This window comes from Sinocyclocheilus rhinocerous, unplaced genomic scaffold (assembly GCF_001515625.1).
Source record: "Sinocyclocheilus rhinocerous isolate Xijiao unplaced genomic scaffold, SAMN03320098_v1.1 scaffold387, whole genome shotgun sequence".
In the NCBI taxonomy this organism is placed as follows: Eukaryota; Metazoa; Chordata; class Actinopteri; order Cypriniformes; family Cyprinidae; genus Sinocyclocheilus; species Sinocyclocheilus rhinocerous.
This window is the reverse complement of record NW_015651557.1, coordinates 1,624,766-1,646,400: the sequence shown is the minus strand read 5'-3', so window position 1 is coordinate 1,646,400 and position 21,635 is coordinate 1,624,766. Positions and strand designations below refer to the sequence as shown.

The 21,635-nt window shown below is 37.3% G+C and overlaps 2 protein-coding genes across 2 annotated transcripts in view; both read left to right on the top strand.

Moving 5' to 3' along the window:
- Window positions 1–6,942, top strand: part of LOC107713185 (cytoplasmic polyadenylation element-binding protein 4-like) — a 38,312-nt gene extending 31,370 nt beyond the window's left edge. Inside the window, exons 7-13 of the mRNA XM_016518619.1 lie at window positions 853–1,023; window positions 1,157–1,246; window positions 1,949–2,067; window positions 2,269–2,383; window positions 2,855–3,036; window positions 3,726–3,958; window positions 6,309–6,942. Of these exons, the coding sequence (XP_016374105.1) occupies window positions 853–1,023; window positions 1,157–1,246; window positions 1,949–2,067; window positions 2,269–2,383; window positions 2,855–3,036; window positions 3,726–3,953 (905 nt within the window). The 3' untranslated portion in view covers window positions 3,954–3,958; window positions 6,309–6,942. The remainder of the gene's footprint in view (window positions 1–852; window positions 1,024–1,156; window positions 1,247–1,948; window positions 2,068–2,268; window positions 2,384–2,854; window positions 3,037–3,725; window positions 3,959–6,308) is intronic.
- A 4,397-nt stretch (window positions 6,943–11,339) lies between these two features.
- The window catches only part of LOC107713183 (neuron-specific protein family member 2-like), a 27,041-nt gene continuing 16,745 nt past the window's right edge, over window positions 11,340–21,635 (top strand). The window contains exons 1-3 of the mRNA XM_016518618.1: window positions 11,340–11,466; window positions 11,932–12,090; window positions 15,289–15,408. Coding sequence (XP_016374104.1) covers window positions 11,962–12,090; window positions 15,289–15,408 — 249 coding nt within the window. The 5' untranslated portion in view covers window positions 11,340–11,466; window positions 11,932–11,961. The remainder of the gene's footprint in view (window positions 11,467–11,931; window positions 12,091–15,288; window positions 15,409–21,635) is intronic.

The window sequence follows — 21,635 nt, the reverse complement described above, 5'->3', positions numbered from 1 at the left end:
TTGGATTTGAGACTTTATTCTTTGCAACTTTACAGATCTTCTTTATGCACCAAGAGCTTGTAACACTCCAAAGAGAAAGGAAAAATTTAAATCGCATCATATGACCCCTTTAAGAAGTTAATACTTTTATTTAGCAAGGATGTGTTAAATTGATAAAAAAAGTGACAGTAAAGACATTCATAATATTTCTATTTCAAACAAATGCTGTACTTTTGAACATTCAATTCACAGAATCCTGAACAAAATCACATTGTTCACAAAAACATTAAGTAGCATAACTCTTCAGCATTGAATAGTAATTTTGAGCACAAAATCATCACATTAGAATGAGTTCTGAAAGATCATGTGGCACTGTAGACTGGAGGTAGTTGTTGCTGAAATTTCAGCTTTGCCACCACAGAAATTACATTAAATGTATATAAAAGTTACCTTAAATTGTAATCATATTTCACATTATTACTGTTTTACTGTATTTTTGATCAAATGCATGCAGCCTTGGTGAGCATAAGAGATTTATTTAAAAAAAAATCTAACCAAGCCTAAACATTTGAACAGTAGTGTAATTATCCATGCTTTAACACAACTGTAGAATATGCAAATAACCTGTTTTATCATGGGGCCAAAACCGTGGGCTATAATTTGTTTGATTACAGGACCACAGTAGCCATAATTCAGAAATCCCTATGCTTTCGAAATTGCACCACCAAGATGATGCAGTTGTCTGTCTTAGTAGTATTTCTTGGGCTCAGAATATTCCATCAGCCTAATTCATTTTACTCTGTGGTGCAGGAATATAGTTTAAACACTGAGAAAGGCTCAGATAATAATTCCTGCCTTCTCCCATTTCCTCAGGACACTCATCCCTGTTCCCGATGGAAGATGGCTTCCCAGACGAGGAGAGAGGCGATCAGAGCCTGCCTGGCCTGGGTTCCCCCCACTGCTTCCCTCACCAGAACGGAGAGAGGGTGGAGCGCTATTCTCGCAAAGTCTTTGTGGGTGGCCTCCCCCCTGACATAGACGAAGGTATTGCACATATTTAGGGTGACCTCTACGCTGCTGCTTATGAAAACAAAAACAGGTTTCAAGGTTCATTCTTGGCTTTGGAACCGTGTCCACGATAGCCACTAGCTCTTATCTGCAATATTATCTTTCCTAGATGAGATAACTGCTAGTTTTCGCCGTTTTGGGCACCTGTTTGTGGACTGGCCTCACAAAGCAGAGAGCAAGTCATACTTCCCCCCGAAAGGTGAGCTAAGAGTATCAGTTGACCATTTTAAAGGGCATTTTTAAACCGTAATTTTCATAATTTGCACATTCCAATATTATAGTTGTGGCTGGCTTGATCATCGATGATGGTGCTTGAGTACTGAATTAAAGGGATAGTTCACCCAAAAATGACAATTCTGTCATCATGTACTCACCCTCATGTCATTCCAAAGCCATAAGACTTTTGTTCATCTTCAAAAAAACAAGTGAAGGAGACCTGAGAGATTTTTCTCTCCATTTGAAGTCCGTTCCACTTTAAAAAAGTAATCCATGTGAATCGAGCGGTGAATTCTTCTGAAGAGACACCATCACTTTATATCTGTTATGCTCAACCAGTAAATCAATTTTGTATGTGAATAAAAGCCTAAATTGAATTTGTTTGGCATATAAAACAATCTCTGTCTCTTCACTTGGATTGAACTGCTCATTTCATATGGGTTACTTTTGTGGTGTCTTTATGAACTTTTTGAAGCTTGAAGGTTTTGGTGTGAATGGACTTTCAATAGGACAGAAATAATTTCATTAAATATATTTTGGGGTGAACTATCCCTTAAGGTTGGTGATACTGATTATGTTTAAAGACAGGAGTTGTTTTGGTATCGTGTCTATTTAAAAAAAAAAAAAATTATGTAAAATTTGCCATTCCTACTGCTTACTAACTCTGAAATTCATTTTTCCAAAGGTTACGCTTTCCTCTTGTTTCAAGATGAGAGCTCTGTTCAAGCCCTTATCGATGCCTGCATCGAGGAGGATGGGAAACTCTACTTATGCGTTTCCAGCCCCACCATTAAAGACAAACCTGTAAGGATGAATTGCACTACTGTACCTCAATTTTTATAGTGAATTTTCTCTTTTTTTTGTCTTAAACAGCTGCATTTTCAAATTCTGTTCTGTGAAGACCTGCTATTTTTTATTTGTTAGCAGATTTGAACTCTGAAAACACTAGCTATCTGTTGTGGATTCTTTTTTCATTTATTTTGTTGACGTGTGGTTTTGTAACAGGTCCAGATTCGCCCATGGAATCTTAATGATAGTGACTTTGTGATGGATGGATCACAGCCCCTGGACCCGAGGAAGACTATATTTGTGGGTGGGGTGCCACGTCCGCTTCGTGCAGGTATGGAGTTTTTTTAGTGACTGACTTAGATTAAATACATGATTACTTAAAAACTGATTTAGAGTAGCCAGGGTTATTTTGTGCCAGAACAAGTCAATCCAGCTGTACTGGAATTGCATTCAGCAACTATTTTAGTGGAACCATCTTCCTTGCTAGCAAATAATATTTTTATTGTACCTTTAGTTATTAGGAGGAGACCAAAAACTAACTTTGTTGTGACATATTTAAGAAGTACTGCTCTTTAAGTAACTTTGTGTTAACATCTTGTTAGTATAGCTACTTGATCAGAAGGGTATCAAAACTGTAACTTGTTAATAGTTTGTAGCTTGACAAACTATTTTCACAGTAGCTTTTCAAAAATGTATCGGGAGTTGCCATTTTATTTGATCATGAAAGAGGTAGAAAGAATTATGCAGTCTGGTGTGTATGTTTCTAAACATTTAAGCGTTAAATATATTGTCTTTCTGACAGTGGAGCTGGCGATGATCATGGACAGGCTGTATGGTGGCGTGTGCTACGCAGGCATCGACACAGACCCAGAGCTGAAGTACCCCAAGGGAGCAGGGCGGGTCGCCTTCTCTAATCAGCAGAGCTACATTGCTGCTATCAGTGCTCGTTTTGTACAACTGCAGCATGGAGAAATCGATAAACGGGTCAGTGCTGACTTCCACAAAAAACACACATGCACACTCCCCTTCCATGAAATGGCATTGATCCAGCAAGCCTCAAAAAGCAGAGTTTTGGACTATGCTCTAACCCTAGTTGTGACATTGCAACATGTTTTTGGCTGATGAACAAATGCATGTTTTGCATAGTTTCAGTTACAATTTAAATGAGTTTCTTCAATGCAGGACTTGTTAAAAAATAAGAAAGATGGGTTTTTGAAGGTCAAAATATTCAGGTTATGGTTCTCAATGTTAAAATCCCATGAAACCTGTCAAATACATGTTGTCAAAAATAAACTATATTTTAAATTTTGGTATTATTTTCATGACAATGTTTTTCCCTAATTCTCATGACTATTTGAAGAGTTTGGTTCCTATATATATATATATATATATATATATATATATATGCAATTGACTGAACAATCAATTGAATAAAAGATTTAACCAAACAAACCAAAACAAAACAGAACAAAGTATATACAAAAGAGGACAAAAAGAGACTAATAGGGGGAAAAAAACTTAAAAATATTACGATATTTGCTGTTTTACTTTTTTCTGTAATGACAATTCATATTGTGAATAATAGGAATTACTGACAACTGTCCATACTTATGAAAATAATGTCACAGTGCAAAAACACACGTGTAACAGTCTGCTGATCTTTCTCGGCCCAGGTGGAAGTGAAGCCATACGTCTTGGATGACCAGCTGTGCGATGAATGTCAGGGCACTCGCTGCGGAGGCAAGTTCGCTCCTTTCTTCTGCGCTAACGTGACCTGTCTCCAGTATTACTGTGAATACTGCTGGGCGGCCATCCACTCACGTGCCGGCCGGGAGTTCCACAAGCCTCTGGTCAAGGAAGGCGGCGACAGACCTCGCCACATCTCCTTCCGCTGGAACTAAAGCTGGTAGGCCAGGAGAAGACAGAGAGAAAGAGAGGAGGGGGAGAGTAGGCTAAGAGGAGTCGCAAAATCATCATCTAAATAAATGCACTTTTCTGTTGCTGGTTCCTTTTTAGTTTAATTTTAAAAAGACAGACAAAAAAATATGATTTTAATTTGTCATTTAATATATATAAAAAAAAGTAATATCCAAAAAAAAAGATTCAGGAAGAAAAAGAAAATGTCGAATCCATCTCTCTATTTTTTTATAACTCCATTATATTTCATTTTCACGTGCACAGAGATGTGAATATATTGAGTATTAGTATAATTTGTCAGTAAGTATCTGCATGACTTTAGAATTGGCTTTTTGCTAACATCGCGATTGGAAGAATTACGTCCTGTTTTAATTTAATCGGAAAGGCGAAGGAGCAAACGTGAAAAGAAAAGGTGCGGGAAGAGTGCACTTATTTCTTTGCTGCCCAGAGTGCAGATGTGTGGTCTAAGATCTCAGTTGTTAACCAAAGCTTGGGATTTGAGAACAGAAGTGAATTCTCTCGACGCTCTGTTTCTTTTTCTTTTTTTTGTACACTTTGTAATTTAAGACCATGCTAATCTTTAATGTTTCTTGATGACAACAACTGATTCCACAACAGCTGTCTGGATTTGATCTCCATTGTGACATGCAAGAAAACTAATACCTCAAGCTTAGCTGCTAGTTTAAGTCGAATATATATATTTAAAAAAACTAAAACAAAACAAACAAAAAAATCAAGCTGGTCTCACCCTTTCCCCCAGGACCACAGAAAAAGGAAATGACATCAGCAAACGGCACATTGAGAAAATCTGCTCTGTCACTTCCTGATTTGAATTCGAGATTCAGCATCCTAGTGGGGAATGTATGTTGTTAAAGTTGCAGTAGTCTGCCTGCAAGCTGGTTCGAATGCAAGGAACTTGATTTCGTTTCTGGTCCAGCTTAGCAAGAAGCAGCCGTCGTTCTCTCAGGCTGTTAGCAGCAAGCCTTCGTTTTCATTTTTAACTCGCAATATGCGTCTCCTAAGCCTTTCCCCAGCCCCCAGAAGCCTAAAACCCTGAAAAGAGGTGTACGTACAAGCAGAACAGCAGTGAAAGCTACTTAGAAGGGAGGAAGAACGATCGAACAATGTACCTCCTGTCCTGCAGCAGCCGTGCCCGCTCCCCTTTCCCCCAGGACCATAGAAAAAGGAAATGACATCAGCAAACGGCACATTGAGAAAATCTGCTCTGTCACTTCCTGATTTGAATTCGAGATTCAGCATCCTAGTGGGGAATGTATGTTGTTAAAGTTGCAGTAGTCTGCCTGCAAGCTGGTTCGAATGCAAGGAACTTGATTTCGTTTCTGGTCCAGCTTAGCAAGAAGCAGCCGTCGTTCTCTCAGGCTGTTAGCAGCAAGCCTTCGTTTTCATTTTTAACTCGCAATATGCGTCTCCTAAGCCTTTCCCCAGCCCCCAGAAGCCTAAAACCCTGAAAAGAGGTGTACGTACAAGCAGAACAGCAGTGAAAGCTACTTAGAAGGGAGGAAGAACGATCGAACAATGTACCTCCTGTCCTGCAGCAGCCGTGCCCGCTCAGCCTGAGTGTGAAGCATAACTGAAGGTAGTCCATGCATCTCTCCGCTCATTCGGCCCCTTCCCCCAGCCCTCACCTGAAACATAAGAGGTTTTACTTTCAGACATTAGGGAACCAAAGATGGCTGTGTAGTAGCTTGCGAATCCATGAAGGTTTCCTTTCTTTTGCCCTGCAGATTTCATTTTGGCTGATTATTTCTGCCCCCAACCCGACCCAGTCCTCATCCCGTTCAATATAAAGACCAGATGGGCTCCAGCAAACCAAAGATTGGCCTTGAATCGATCAGCATGCAGTTAAAGTCCTAGTAACACTAGTGAAAACCACTGAACCTTTTTCGCAAGTCTACCCGCTTTCCAAAGGTCAACCGAAAGAGTCGCATGGTCAGGAGTTTACGCCAGGCATCAGGATATCCAATTCGGTAGATTTACGGCATTTAAATCGACTAGCGCAAAAACGTTCAATCGACTAGCGCAAAAACGTCAGGGAGTTAGTGATCAATTAAGACTTGATACACTAGTGAGAAATTTATCCTCGTGTCGGCTTGGTGGTTTTCTCGCCGTCACTTGAGCTGGTTGGTTGAACATTTTCGAAGTTAAACACTTTTTGAAGAATTTGCTGTTAATGAGATAGCAAAAAAAAAACCAGATGATTATTTTATACATGGCCTGCTGATTTTTGGTACAGTGTTTTCTAGCTAAATTATTTTGTCATGCACATATAAACATTTATTATGCACTACTTTTCTAAGTACTTTTTTTTTTTTCAACAGTCATTTTAGGCACATTTTTCACGAAATGGAAAAAAAAAACTCCTTTTTGCAATACCTCAATTTTTCACATTGTGAAAGGTAGCTTTTGTACTTTTGTTACTGAGAGATCTGCATATATGGAAATTTTCATTTTAAGAGAAAAAAATGTTGAGTGAATTTAATATATATTATTTTCAATTATGCTTTTTTTATACATTTCAATGCTGAGGAATCTTTACAACTAAGCACGCACTTGTGTTTACGCGACAAATCTGCAGAGGAGAGATCAGAGTGTATATTGTTTAAGGTCTTGGCTCTTGTACACTAGATTTTAATGGCAACCCTAGATTCGGAAATGATCTGACAGCAGCATGGCAAGAACACGTTGTCGTTCATGTTAATATTGCGCAAAATGGCTAAAAGAGAACCTCGTCTTTTTGGTTTCCTCTCCATAGCTGGAATATAAACTTATAATATAAGGAGAATGCTAAATCTGGTTCATGTTTAGGCTGATCCTCGTATCACAAGAATGGATGTTTGATGTTTAGATACTTTAACATTTGAAAATATATATTCTTGAACTGTCAACTAGTTCCTATTGTAATCCTTAGCATGCATGATGAGAAAAAAAAAAGACGTACATGAATTAGCTATTGAAATTAATCGTTGTGGTTGTGCACCAGATGTTTCTAAACCTTTCATGTAAGGCCACCCCACACCCTGCACCCTTCCCATGTTATTCTCTATACCTTCCCCATAATCCAGTATCGATAGGATGCACGGAAAAACACACGCGCACACACACACACACACACACACACACACACGTGAAAAAAGAACTCTAAATGTCATTGGAGGAATTTGCAGTGCAGGACGAAAGCATCTTCTTTAGTACGCTGTTGAATAGACTTGAGAACTTCATCCCCACTGTCTGTTTGAAGTAAATCAAAACCCGTTTGGAGGAAGGGGAACTGAAGACTTGAATGTGGTAAATGTTGCAAGTTAACTTGGAGTTGTTATGTGCAATACTTTTTTTGAACTTTTTCCAGATAAAGACTCTTTGCAATGTAATTCTTTAATGCCATTTTTAATTGCCGACATTTAAAGAAGATGTTAATATGTTTTTCACAGTCATTTTCTACTGTTATTGTAATCCTTTTCATGCTGGTGTTTGTAAAAAAGAAAAGAAATCAAACTATTTGTACTAATATAAATAATTGAAGTTATTTTTTAAAACATTAAAGGTTTTGTGCTCATTTGCTTATTTTGTTTATTTCAAGCTGCTGTGATTGATTACATTGTAATTATTAGGTCAACAATGTATTTAGCTGTTTATTGGTATATTTTTAATTGGAATGTATAATTAATTTTTATAATTTTGATCAGATTTTTGTTATATTTTTGAGGTGAAGCTTTTAATATGTTAAAGTGTCTAGTTTTTACTAATTGCTATATTGTGCTCCACAATATATGGTTCACATTTTCTGAAGGAAAATAAATATTTAAATATCTGTCTGTTAACGATGTTACTTAATGGCAAAATTTCAATAGTTTTTAACTGTGTATGGGAAGGTTGTTGTATTTATTAATAGCATTTTTTTACTTAAGATATCACCTTAATTTTTATTGTCATTTCACTTTATAAGTTCCTATTTTTGTATTTTTCTTTCTAATTAAGTTATGTTATACGAAATGTCCATATTCTAGGAGTTGGTCTGTAAGTGCTAGTGAAACAAAAAGAAAAATCTAATGTTATTTAATTGTTTGCAGCCAACTATTTATAACAATATGCATAATTTTTAAATATTTGTAATGTGAAATGTTGAATGAATAAAACTTAACTGTGACAAGACGCTGACTCTCCTGTATTTCTTGCGTTATGTTTTAGAAATGCGTTATAAATGCCTGAAATAGTCTCGTTCTCTAGATATTCTCTGTATGCGCTTCACTTGTAGATTCTGGCAGATGCTACTCTGAATTCATTAGAATTTTTTTCAGTGGCTCATCACAGCTCAAATGAATCATAATGACCAGTAGGAATTCTGCCGGGGAATCCAACCTCTGGATTTTCTGCCAGTTTTACACTTAATTTTGCTGTAACCACATTGCAGGGGGAAAAAAAACAAAAAATTTTATCCATTTGCATTGCTTTAGAACGCTGGGTGTATTTCTTTTGTTTTTTATATCCTGAGGTTTTATGTTCTAATTTATTGTGTTCTCAGTGGCACCATCTGCTGTCTCTGAATGGTTCTATTGGAAATTCAGTTCTTTGTTACTTGATCTTGTAAGCGCTTTATTTGTTCTTTGGATTACAAGTCATTTTGTTGCAAATCCATTTTCTCAACGCTTCTATTCATATTCACATAAACCGTATTTGACACCCATGTAGATTTCCCATTTTGCAGTGTCTTGTTTATTAATGTCTTCAATTGTCAATTCTACAGTATTCTCCAAACCGATAGATGAGAAAAACAAAAATGATTTGACATGTTTAGAGCGAAATCAAAAGCAGATGTCAGATTGGGGAAATGTATACGCTTGATAGCACAATTTTTCAATTCGGCGAACACAAATCTGATTGTATCATTAGCCACTAATTCAATTCTTGGCTTCTTTCACTCGATACTCCACAGGAGATCAGCAATTTCTTTGCTTTATAATTTTACAGGTGACGTTTCTGTAATAGATCAGTGTGGCACTGTTTCAGTGAAACGTCTTTGTCTAGATTTCACAGTGGTCGATGCCATCAGGCTGAGGTAATGACGATGATCCACCCTAATAAAACAGTGAACATGCCTCAGTTGTTCCCTTATATCTCTCCAGCTACAGGATCTGTAGAATAATAGAAGAGTGGGATGAGATAATCCTCATCTCAGACTCTGGAAACAAAGGTTGCGTACTGTGTGTAGTCAGGTCACAGTCTAATTATTTATTTCCCATGAGACTGCGGGACAGGAAAAGTAGATCATGGTGGTTCACTGGTGAGAGGTTTCAATCACAGAACTCATTTGGAATTATTTGGATGATAAACAGATTGATTATCAGTTGAAGCTGTGCATGACGTGTGACATCATTGCCACACCCTTTAGAAGGAATTACATGATGAGTAAGCCTGCATATTTTTGCTGGCATCCCAAAGAAGCACAGCATACTTTTAAAAAAAGAAAATTCATTAGTACAGAAAGGCAAAAACACTTTGATGAATATATCTACTTAAATGTAAATTGAATGTTTTCAGAAACTTAATTGCATGCTATTTGCATTTAAATAAAAATGTATTATAATGTACTTTTAAAAAAAAATTTGAAATATTGGAGCTTGAAAGATTTGAAGTACACGAAGTTATTTTCCTAAATAATGTAAACTTGACTGACTGCTTCATTTCCACTTTAAGGTTTCAGTCACATAGGTATTGTACATTTGCGTGTCACTATATATAATCCATTGACAGATGACAGACCGGTGCACTGCAGTGTTTCGTTCTACACTCTTCTTTATCGTAAATGATAAAATTGTAAAACCAAGATGCTATTAAATGCACAATTAAATGTCCACATAAGAGTGACAGCTGCACAATAAATGTAAAATAAAATGATGTGCAGTGCTTTTATCAAACAGAAAGCCTCTCTTTTTCAACAAAAATCTAGATGGACACTAAGCATTTTTTTACATAGGATAGTGTGTGTGTGTGTGTGTGTGTGTGTGTACTTCAAGTAGCTACAATATTTAACAAGCGTGTAAAATCACTGTTGGTGTTACACCCCATCCACCTTCAATCATTTTTAAATTGGGATGGGTGCCTCTATACATGATTAGTTCAATGGTAGGTATTATAAAATATATAATGCTTCACGCCCCCTCGTGGCTGGAGATGAAATTGAGTAGGCCCTATGTATGCAAATCCGTTAGTAGCCTATTCCAAAAACAGAGTTAGTAAAAAGCAGTTGCTTTGTTGGCGCATGAAACCCAGAAGTGCGCTGATTTTATTTGGCACTAGCCAGGACACAAATTAAACACAGACTATAGAAGAATTCTATTCTTTATTCTCATTTAAGCTACTACTTATACTGTTAGGCTATATATAACTATAACTATATTATTAATTATGCTATAAATACGTTTTAACTGGTTTAAATTGGTGGGCTTGCACAACATATATTGTAAGCAAATACTATTCTAACAGTTGTGTTTCTAAAATTTGATTGGATGCTTAGTGACAAATCAGTTCAATTTTGTATTTCGTTTGGCAACTAAAGATCTTCTCTTTCGAACATATAGACCAATTTATTATGATATTATTGTTGAAACATGCAATTGTTTAATTAGCATTGCATATTTATCATAATGATGTTGCCACATAAATACCCCCAAATAATATTAATTATAATAATTATTGTTGGTGGTGGTGTTAAAGCGGTCACAAAAAGCTGTCTAAAACTCCCTTACCCGTGTTAAAATCACTGTAATGCTCAGACCCCAGTGGTTTATTGTTTATATAGGCCTAAAACAAAAATGTACAATGATAACATGTGTTATCTAGGCCTAATTTAACATAAATTTGTAACATTTGTAAGTATCGCAATAGACAATCCCGGTACATCATTTATTATCCCTCAAGCTGTTTGTGGTTGCCAAGCAAGCAGCAACTTGACGAATAAGGCTAATATAAAATAGACGTTCTTAGGTGTCTGTTTAGTCATTTTATTTGTCCGATCAAAAATGTAGAATCGGAACTACAGGCTATAATCTGAACTATGGCCTGTTATAAAGACTGTTCCTTTCATGCTGCTTTATTTTACATAACATGCTGATATTGTACCCTAAATGAAAATGCTACTGCACTTCTCTCAGTTTTTCACTAGATGGCAAACAAGTCAGATGTTGTGGGTAGGGATTGAGCTTCAGGCTTTGCAAGGGTCGGGCAAAGCAAATGTAGGGTTTCTTTTAGATCCCCCCTAGTGGCTTGAGTGTAAGTGAGGGTTTGGATGCTGCGTGAGGCCGCCAGTATCTGCATCTCTCGCATCAGCGCCACGCACACATACACACTCACGCACACACACACACTCACGCACACACACACATACAGCATCTCCATCTCGACGCTTCACCTGCCCTCATCCACAAGCCGAATTGAAACTGTCTTTGAACCCGTTTAAAGCGTGAAAGTCGACCGCGTTTGGTGAGTGCGTGTTTAAAAACATCTTTTCATCTTTTGCGTGTTGTGTTTGGGTGGGAGATAAATTGTTGTGACTGGTAAACCAGCCATAAAAGGGGCGCGGGTGCTTTATTTGCTCTGTGGCTGATGTTTCGGCACCTGGATTTTAAACAATATAGTTCAGCTGTGCGGTGCTTTTTTCTCTTTCATCTTAAAGATCAATGCACAATCCTTTACTTTTGTTTAGAAACGCAACGTTTGTGTATTTTAAAACATTCGGGTTGACATCAGACAGACACGCGTGAGGTGTTTACCTAATGCTTTGATTTATAAGGTGTGATGTAGCTCTGCATGGTTCATTGATGTGCCAGAGGTGTATAGATTTTTTGTTTTATTATTAAAGGTGGTCGATATTTGACATGGAGCCAGGCTGGAATATTTTAAAATGCTATTTTACAAGTGTTTTTTTTAAATCCTCTACATTTGTAGGCTGGTGAAAAGTGAAATAATCTTTTAAAGATGGTTAAACTGGGGAGTAATCTACAAGAAAAAGGAGCAAAAGCTGTTAGCGTTGAGGACGGCTTTCAGAACGTCCCCCTCATCACGCCCTTGGATGTTACTAATCTTCAGTACCAAGCCCCAGACAAGGTAAGGGACATTGTTTTTCAGGTCTTATATAATAGAACATTACCATGCCTCTTGTCAGGTCAGAAAAATATAACCTTCACCTATTGTCACATAGCAAAATGTCAAATGGTACTGACGCCTAGAAAGCATAATGTTGTATTAACCCTATGTGTTAACTTAAATTGTCAGGCTGTTTTTTTTATTACACTATCCTTTCATTTTATCTTTGGATTATGTTCTTGTTTTTCATTTAATATGATAAGCTTTCACTGTTTTTCCCAAACATGTCGGTACAATCTTCTGCTTTTAAGGTTGGGTTGCCAACCAGTGTGCTTTAGGGTGCGAGCTGTGACACTTTCTGTGAGTGGTGCTTCAGCCCTCATTTGGGATTCTGCTGAGGAAGGCGCAATCATTCTTTGCACCTGCTAACTGAAGTGGCCAGTAACAAAAGGGAACGCGATCATATTTTAAGGAGCGCGCAGCCCGCCACGCAAGCCTAAGCACCCCACGCCCACCCCCTCCCCAATCCTTTATTGGCCTGCATGACAAAGAGAAAAAGCCAGTTTATCTTTTATCTCAGATGTCATATGGAGGCTGCATCCTCTGTTTAATGCCAGCTCAGAGGTGAAGAGGATGTGTTGGATTATTAACATGTCTATGTCACCTGGTGAGCCTTTTTTCTTCTCTTGTAAAAACTAGTGGCTCTCAGACTATGCAATTTAGGGTTTTATGTATACTTGATCATTATTGTGGACTAAAATGTTGTGCAATGAAAACTTAATATTACTAGAAATTATTAGAAATAATATTACTTAATATTATTAGAAAACTAATATTTATATTATTTTACAGCTTCACTTTTTAGCTCCAATTGTGAGTGGTAGGCAAGAATTACTATATGAAGAGGATAAAAGCAAAAAATACTGGTTTTTAATTATTTTTTCTAGACCGCTATATTTCAATAGGTTCCTGAAGAGATCTTGGATAAGGTCAGTTAATGTTTATTTCCAAAGACGTGTGCTCTGAGGCCTTGCAGGACAATGATCCTGCCCTGCTTACATGACATAATACTTCAAAATAGTTCTTATTTAATTAACAAAAATGAGATTGTAATTATGACATTTTCTTGTAAGATGAAAGAGAATAGTAATTTAACAGAATGGCCCTGAGCCTCAGTCGGAAAGATGACTGAATTTGTCTTGTACAAATTATTTGAAAGCATTTTGTTCAAATATGCCCAATTATATTTTGAAAAGAAGATCACTAATTATAGCTTCATGTATAATGTCAGTCAGTTCAAGAGTATATTCAAAGACTGTTGATAAGTCTAATGATAAGCACAGTACACTTTTTTAAATGTAACTAATCAATAATGCTGAATCCAGTGCGGTACTTAAATTACCAACTTAATACTTCTGTGATTGTAAGAATCAAAAGTAATAAATCAATAAATCAATAAAAAATTGAATAATTTGTTTGCATGGTCGAAAGCAAAGTAGAATTATTTTAAGCAGAGAATCATAGCATCTGAAGTTGCTGTAATCCATGCACTTGATACAATTCTGTCACCTAAACTTGGACAATGTAATAACCATTAATTTTTCATGCTGACATTAAAGTGTTTAAGCAGGACAAGGATCAGCCCTGCGGGAAATCATTATCTTTCTCTAGAGGTCTGCAGATAGCAATCAGGCAGTAATGACTGCAAATGATTTGAAAGCTGATTTAGCATTATTTATTTTACATGAGCCAAGTTAAGAACACAATCTTTGAAGAATTAGGTTTATTTACTGTAATGAGGTGTGTAGATTCGTTAAATGAATACAATAATGAGTTTTTGTCAGTTATTTGACACCATAACTGAAGAACAAAAAATATGGATTTCATTTTTTGATATTTGAGACGTAATGTTGCAAGGATTGCATCTAGTTTTGGTACCACTGCAGATGCTCTTTTCATTCCCCCCCCCCAGCTTTTAAGTCTGTTTTCCCAGGGGGACTTACATATGGAAGCATTTGGCCAGGTTGTCTTGTTGTTATCCGGAATTTCGAAACAACTCCATTATCATCGGACTACCGAATTTATCATCTGCTAATTGCATGCAAATCACAAGCTGCATTTCATCACCATCTCATCATTATTCAGAGCATTTTTCAATCAAATAGGTTGTCATACCAGCATATCAGTACAACACTTATATTGGAGAGGATCAATCTAGTCTGATCCAGAGTAGTCCCTGGTGTTGACACTATCGATGGCTTGAATCAGCAGTAAAAAAGACAATGCGCAACCTTGCATGGAGGCAGAGGTTGCATTCTGGGGGAGTGGAAAAACGGAATAACAATCCCAGCGATAACCTCACATAGCTCAGGAGAAGGAGAGAGAAATGGAAGCAGACAAGATGGCTATTCAGGGGGAAAATGAAATGTCAGAGGGTTTGGGAAGGAGACAGATAAGCAGTAATTGCAGAGTTCATGACAAGTGGTTGAGCTTCATCCAGTGGTCTACAGGGCATTAGACTTGATCAACCTCAGGGTTTCTAGAAATCAAGATGGCAGGAACCGAGGTCAATACTGAGACGTAATCATCTAGAGGTGTCATTCCTCCATCTGTTACCACACATCTCACCTTCCGCGAAGGTTGGGCAAAATTCTAAGTTTCGAATTTGCGCCCTCTCAGTTCATTAGTTGGAATTTAAATTGAATGACAGGACGAGGAATTCACTAAATTGCAATTCAAGAAATATGTTTTTTGGCATATCCAACTCAAATCCGCTTGAAATTTGAACACTTGAAATCCAATTTTTATAAACCCTACCTAAACCACATACTCATGTGGTTTGAAACCAGATTAAAATTAGATTTTTGATAATCCGTTTGTATTTCAAGTAGGATTTTTCATCGTCTGGGATGCAATGTGATCTACCCTGTCTGATTTGCCATGACTGAGTGCTGTTGTGGGAATAGGCTTTGATTTTGGTAAGGCCAATTATGACAACGTTACTGGAAGTCCTGCTTACCTCAGCATGTCTGTGAGATCAGTGATTTTGAGCAATTTAAAAACCAGCATGACGTTTTATCATGAGGAAGGCCTAACATGATTATGGTTATTATTGATCGGAAGTTACTGGCTTCATGGTACAGTTATCAAACCCTCAGGGAATTTACTGTTTACATTAATTCAAACTGTCGTTTTGATGGATAAACACTCTCTTCGCAGGTGGTGGTGAAGACACGAACCGAGTATCAGACTGAACAGAAGAATAAGGCCAAGCTGAAGGTTCCCAAGGTGGAGGAGTTCACCATCAGTGTGACTGATGGAGTTTCTGAAAGGCTGAAGGTATGGCTGGACTTCCTTTGGCTGGAATTCATAGAAAGAAAATGAACATTGAACAATTAGTGTACAATGATATGTTTGCAATCAGTTCTGTCAGTTCTTTTAAATTGGCTTTGGTGGCTTTGCTTTCCACTCACTTGCTAAAAAACATCATGGCTGGTCAGCAGATGTTATAGGAAAAACCAGATTCACTAGCAAGACCACACTGGTGAACCTGTGAAACCAGTTCAAAGACCAGACTGTAACAGCATGGATATTCTTTATTTATTTTTTTTTAGCATTTTTCCCCATCACTACAATTGGATGGTAATACAAAGATGTTCTAAAGATCTCTTATTTTTTAAGTGTCATTAATGCTGTCACAAAACAGTAGACATTCAGACTTTGTTGCAATACTCTTTGCTTCAGCTATTTGGATTGAATCCTGGAAGCAGTTCTAGAGACAGTTGGGTGATAGAGAGTTGTTGGCAGTCGGAACTGTTTTTATTAATGCAGAGTTGGAGAGTCTGGAGGGACGTTTTACCGTAGCAGTGAAGGTCATTGGAGAGACAGGTGAAGAAGACAGCAAACATTGGTAAAAGATTGACTTCCTTCTTAAATGACACTGAATGGAACTGTCAGCTGCCTTGAAACCACAGTGCACTACGAAAACAATAAAACATTTGACATACACAGAATATTTCCACAGACGAAATCTAGATGTTCTAGCCTGAGATCATCCTTCAACTTCCTGCTTGTTATTTTTTGAAGTACTGAAGGAAACATACCGGAGCATTCTTGTATGAGCTTGTTGTAGGAAACTCTTCTCGAGGTTGTTGTCTAGAATTAGTCATTCAGAGTACAGAAAGCTAACTGCAGGGTTATCTCTGCTGTGTGAAGCCTCCCAGTTGGATTTTTATCATATTCCCTGCTGTAGCTCCACCAGCAAGTAAAGAAGGAATGTTCCCCCTCATTAAATGTTCAAAACAAAAGAGAGTTGCGGTCTCTTGGTGTCTTATGCAGCCAAGTGGAACATATTAACATATCATGTTAAAATAAACGTGGTATTAAGACAACTTAATTAAGCAGGGAGGCTATATGATTTCTGTTTGTTATTAGTACAGTTGGCTGGAAGATTTGGCAGAGAAAATATGGGGAAAAAGATGAGTTTGGCTCTGATTTCACAACTATACTAAGTGCCACACATATTTACTAAACACATAACTATGTACTTTATTGTTGTTCAAAAATAATTACATTACTACTAATCTTAGATTTGCCGCACTGTTAGTTTTTACGCTATATCAGTGTTACATATAGCGTAAAAGAGTATTCAGAGGGAAATAAAGTATAGGATGGGATTTAATTTTATCCATTAGGATTTGAATGGTTTGTGAGAATAGGCTATGATAGTTGTTTCTAGAGTGTAATCCCTAAAGCCGCCTTTCCACTGTCTCCGACATTTGGATACGATTGTCACATTTCCCCCCCCTCCCTAGTGGCAGTCGCACAGAACTTTCAAATTTGTCGTGAAGCAACTCGTCGTGTATCATATGGTAAAAAAGAAAATTTTAAAGAATGAATGTATGAATATATGCATGCAAAACAAATGACTCCCCTAATAAAAACATAGTAGGTTTTCTGGGGCTAATCAACATAAATAATGATTTAATAATTATGAAATAATTATTTCTGTCATAAATATTCATAACTGTTATTTTACAAAATAGTGTTTACTTAATAATGTTAAAGTGGAAAAAAAATGTGTATTTCTAAATTCTCGCTCATGGTTTTGATTAGAATGCATCACATCCGGTCGGGCGGTCAGATACGGTCTAGCCGCAGAAGTTTAATTAATTATTTTAACACACCCGATGCTCAAATCGGATCAAAAATGTCCATATACGCATATGATCGGAACTCCACACAGCTCCTGAACTACTTTCCATCGGAAATTGGTAACTTCTGGTCTGCCGCTTGCCGTTTGTCAGGCAGTTTAATTCTAGGTATTTAATTTTTTTAAGAATTACTTAGAAATAAGTAAGAATACGTACAGATTTTAACAGGAGTTTAACATTTTAACACAGCAAAGCTGCCAAAAATATCATAGATCCATTACATTCAAAGAGGGAACCAAGCATTTTTTAGTGACTTTGCTGGGCGCTTTTGGCTTGGAGCAATAGGCGTCCACCTCATAACAACTGAATTGCAACATGCTAACATAACAACAAAAATCTTGCTGGTTAATATAATTTTTCCATGCCTGTGTAGCATTGGTTACAAAATAGTGATGTTTCGTTCGTGAACGAATCGTTCTTTTTGAACGAATTTTTTAGGTGAACGAATCGTTCACGTAATCCATTGACTAATATTTCTCGTTCACTGAAATTCCTCCCTTTAGAGCAGCGCGGCGCTATTGGCAGCGCATGCGCAGATCAGTGAACCGGGTAGCTCTGTGGACTGTTTCATCCTGTCAAAGAATGACTAAACCTCGAGCCAATAGCCTTCGAGTTTGAGATGTGACGGAGCATGTGATTTGTTGAATGTAGTGAACGAATACGCCCTTCACTGAACAAGTTTCTTTTGAGTCTGAACGTGATCGAGAGATCTTCTCGATCGTGAACGAAATGACCGAACTGGTACATGTCGTTCTTGAACGAGTTGAATGAACTGGTACATCTCGTTCGTGAATGAAATGACTGAATTGGTACATATCTCGTTCGTGAACGAAATGAATGAGAGTGTACCTGGTCAGTCGGCCATTTAGCATGTCAATCTCGATCAGCAATCAGCAGAAAGCAGATGCAAAGCGCAGTTATAGGTACTGTGCACATACGCTTGTTTATATATTCATATTTAGCATACAGAACATAACTCACGAAAACCTTGTGCTTTGGTCATCTGAACAACTTATTTAGACTTTATTTATTTAATAAAGCCAAATCGGTTTTTGTAACAAGTAAATACGTTCGTTGACTTAAGACACTCTTTTTCGCCACCTGCTGGCGTATTTATGTAATATGAAGAAATGGTCACTGAACGAATCAGTGAACGAATCTGAACGAATCATTTTGGTGAATGAACTGAAAATGAACGAATCTCTTGAAAGAATCAAAATTTCCATCACTATTGCAAAATCAGAAACATTGTTTCAGAAATTTATTCAGATCAGGTTCAAAATGATGCTTTTCTTTCTTTAGAATAATGTTTGCTGATGAATTGTGCTCAATAAGGCTTTAAAATACTGAAGTAACAGTCAAGCACACACACATTCTTAGAAGAAATAACTTGTCAAACTCCAGAAATACACCCCTGCAGAACCTTCTGGCAGTGCTGCAAACCAATTAATAATCTGCCTGAAAATAATAAAGCTTCTTAATGGAGAGCGTTTGCACACACAAAGACACACACATTCTCATGCGCAGTGCAAAACAGATACCCAGCTAATCCTCAGACGTAGCTGCACAATCCTCAGTTCAGACACACATCCCATAGATGAATGGATGTCAAGCCGACAACAGACATGAGGGACGGGAAGAGAGAGATAGAAAAATAGAGGACATTAAGCTGAAATGCTGCCCCGTCAGTCTCTGCATCTCTGGGAGAGCAGCAGAATAAGAATGAAGGAGAGGGGTTGGGTGAGCGGCAGACATGCTCGCTTGAAGGACCACTCTCATCCTGGCACACCCACACTGCACTGCCTAGGCCCTTCGGCTCTTGTTTAGCCTACAATTTTAACATCTCCAGAGAGAAAATGGGAGGGAACAAGAAATAAAAAGGAGGGTGAAAAAGACTGCTTCACCGGAGGCAGCTAGTCAGACAGACAGACAGAGAGAAAAAACACTTAATACACAGTTAAGCTTTTATAAGACCAGAAATAGAGTGGGCATATTTTAAATTGTGCAGTTTTCATTGCGCATTTCAAAACAAATCTATACACCTTGCATCTTTTTGCAATTTTAAAAACAGTTTATAGTTTTATACAGTATGTTCTTGAAAAAATGTGCATTTATATTCTGCATTATACCTTTAAAACATTATTATATTATATTTTCATTATTTTGTTTTATTTTTATTTTTTACCTTATGGTCTTCTTTTTGCTTTGATATCCACCATGGTAATTAAGTCTTACCATATCCATACCCTGGCTTCAGTGATCAGATTCATGTACCAGTGTATTTACATGGTAATGCCATGATGCAATGTTAAAAAAACATGGTAATATCATGGCAGTTTTTCTTTTTCTTTGCCTAGCGTGAAGACAATTGCTTGCCATTTTCATATCCATGATTTTTGCATGGTACTCAAAATAATTCAAATAATACTGAAGTTACCATATTACAAGTCAGTGGTAATACCATGGTACTTTTTGTTACCTTTTGGTTAGTGTGTGAAGTCAGTTGATTACCATATTTATGTACCATGGTAAGCCATTAATGTAATGGTAGTACATGTGCAAAAAGGTAACATTTATTGCAATATGTTTTCAAGTCAGTGCTTTCTTTAAAAAAACAAATGTTAGCAAATGTCTTCTGTCCCTTTAAAATACTTTTTATGTGAAAGTCTGCAAGCATTCAAGCTGAAATGCCTTTGTTGGTGCAACGTAACTCATCCTGTCATTGACAGAAAAGAGACCGCCATGCAGAGAGATGCATTTGAGAGCACACAATCTACTTTTGTAAAACGCTGCCAATCCATTCTCCCAAGTCACGCAGTAAATTGTCACTGGCCGTTCGCTCGATGACAAAATAAAGTACCCAATCATGTGGGAGTGCCAGGAAACAGAGACGATTGTCACCCACCCTGAAGTCAGGAGACCATGCTATGCTGCAAGTTAAGCAGAATTGCTCGTAGCATCCCCCTACAGATGATGGCCATTCATTGAATTTGACAAATCGTTTGCTTGGGTAAAACCATATGTTGTCAAGCAGTGACCCCGGGTAATGCAGGGGGCAGTCACTGTTAGAGTGATTGATCGTGGTGAGTGATGGTGTTTATAGTCTCCAAAGGCAAGCTGGAAACACTCAGCCCCCAGTTTTTACATGTTGTCTCCACTAGAGTGGCAACCAAAAATATGTAGAATGTTACCAAAAATGTAGTTTACACAAATTAAAATCCTGTCAAAATTTACTCACCGTCATGTTTTTCTTTTTTTCTTCTTCTGCAAAACACAAAAGAAAGCTGTTTTTTTCATACAATTATAGTCAATTGGGTCCAAAAGTCTCAAGCTCCAAAAAGGCTAGTGAGACTAGTGTAAAAGTACTCTAACAACTGAAAGGTTCTTACATTTTTTTTTTTTTTCTGACATGAGGGTGAGTAATGGTAACAGAATTTTCATTTTCGGGTGAACTATCCATTTAAGATTCTATCCTTGAATAACCCATATTGATTTCGGACACTTGTCTAGAATTCTCTGTATCAACCAGTATGTCATAAAATGGTCAGTATCACATCACACTTATATCTTGTATCTGCCGTTGTCATATTCTGTGAAGCTAGAGACGCCATTAGAATTGAATGAAAAGCTTGGGCAATTTACTAGAGTCGTTTGTCACGTTAAAATGCGACAGTGTATTTGAACTCCTGCGGGACGCGCTGTTCTCTGTTCACAACGACAGAGATGATTTATGACACCAGATGGCTTTAATTGACTGGAACTGACTGGATAGCTGCCAACTTGGCCATCTTGGAAATGACTGGGGCAGGGTTGACTGGCTCGGGAATGACTGGATCTGTAGTGACTGGATCGAGCCTGACTGGTGTATGTGCAAGCACCGAATTCATCATAAACAACAAAGATGCAGTGTAAGCGATTAATTGTGCAGTGTAGTCAGATTTTTTATTAACGGGAGTTTTTGCGAAATTAAACTGACCTTTTTAGTAGCCTAATTTTGAGAGTTCTTTACTCGCTTTCTGTACACAGTTTATTCCATGCTTTTTATTATTATTTTATTTTACAAGAGAACTTGCGAAGTCTTGATTTACTACTAATGTGTAAAATAGAAAAAAAAAAATGCATAAACGCATCTCCGACTGTTTTGTCTGTGTACCCTATAAGAATAGGCCTATGTCGTTCAATAACGGTTTTTAATATATTCTATTCTATATCATTGTTAACTGTTTTTATTTATAACATCTGCTGCTTTGCTTCTGTGAAAATGAATAGAGACATCAGCCTTAAACTTTGTTTTTGTCATTTGCATCAGTTATATTTGTATAAAATACACTATATATTTTTATGTCAGTACAT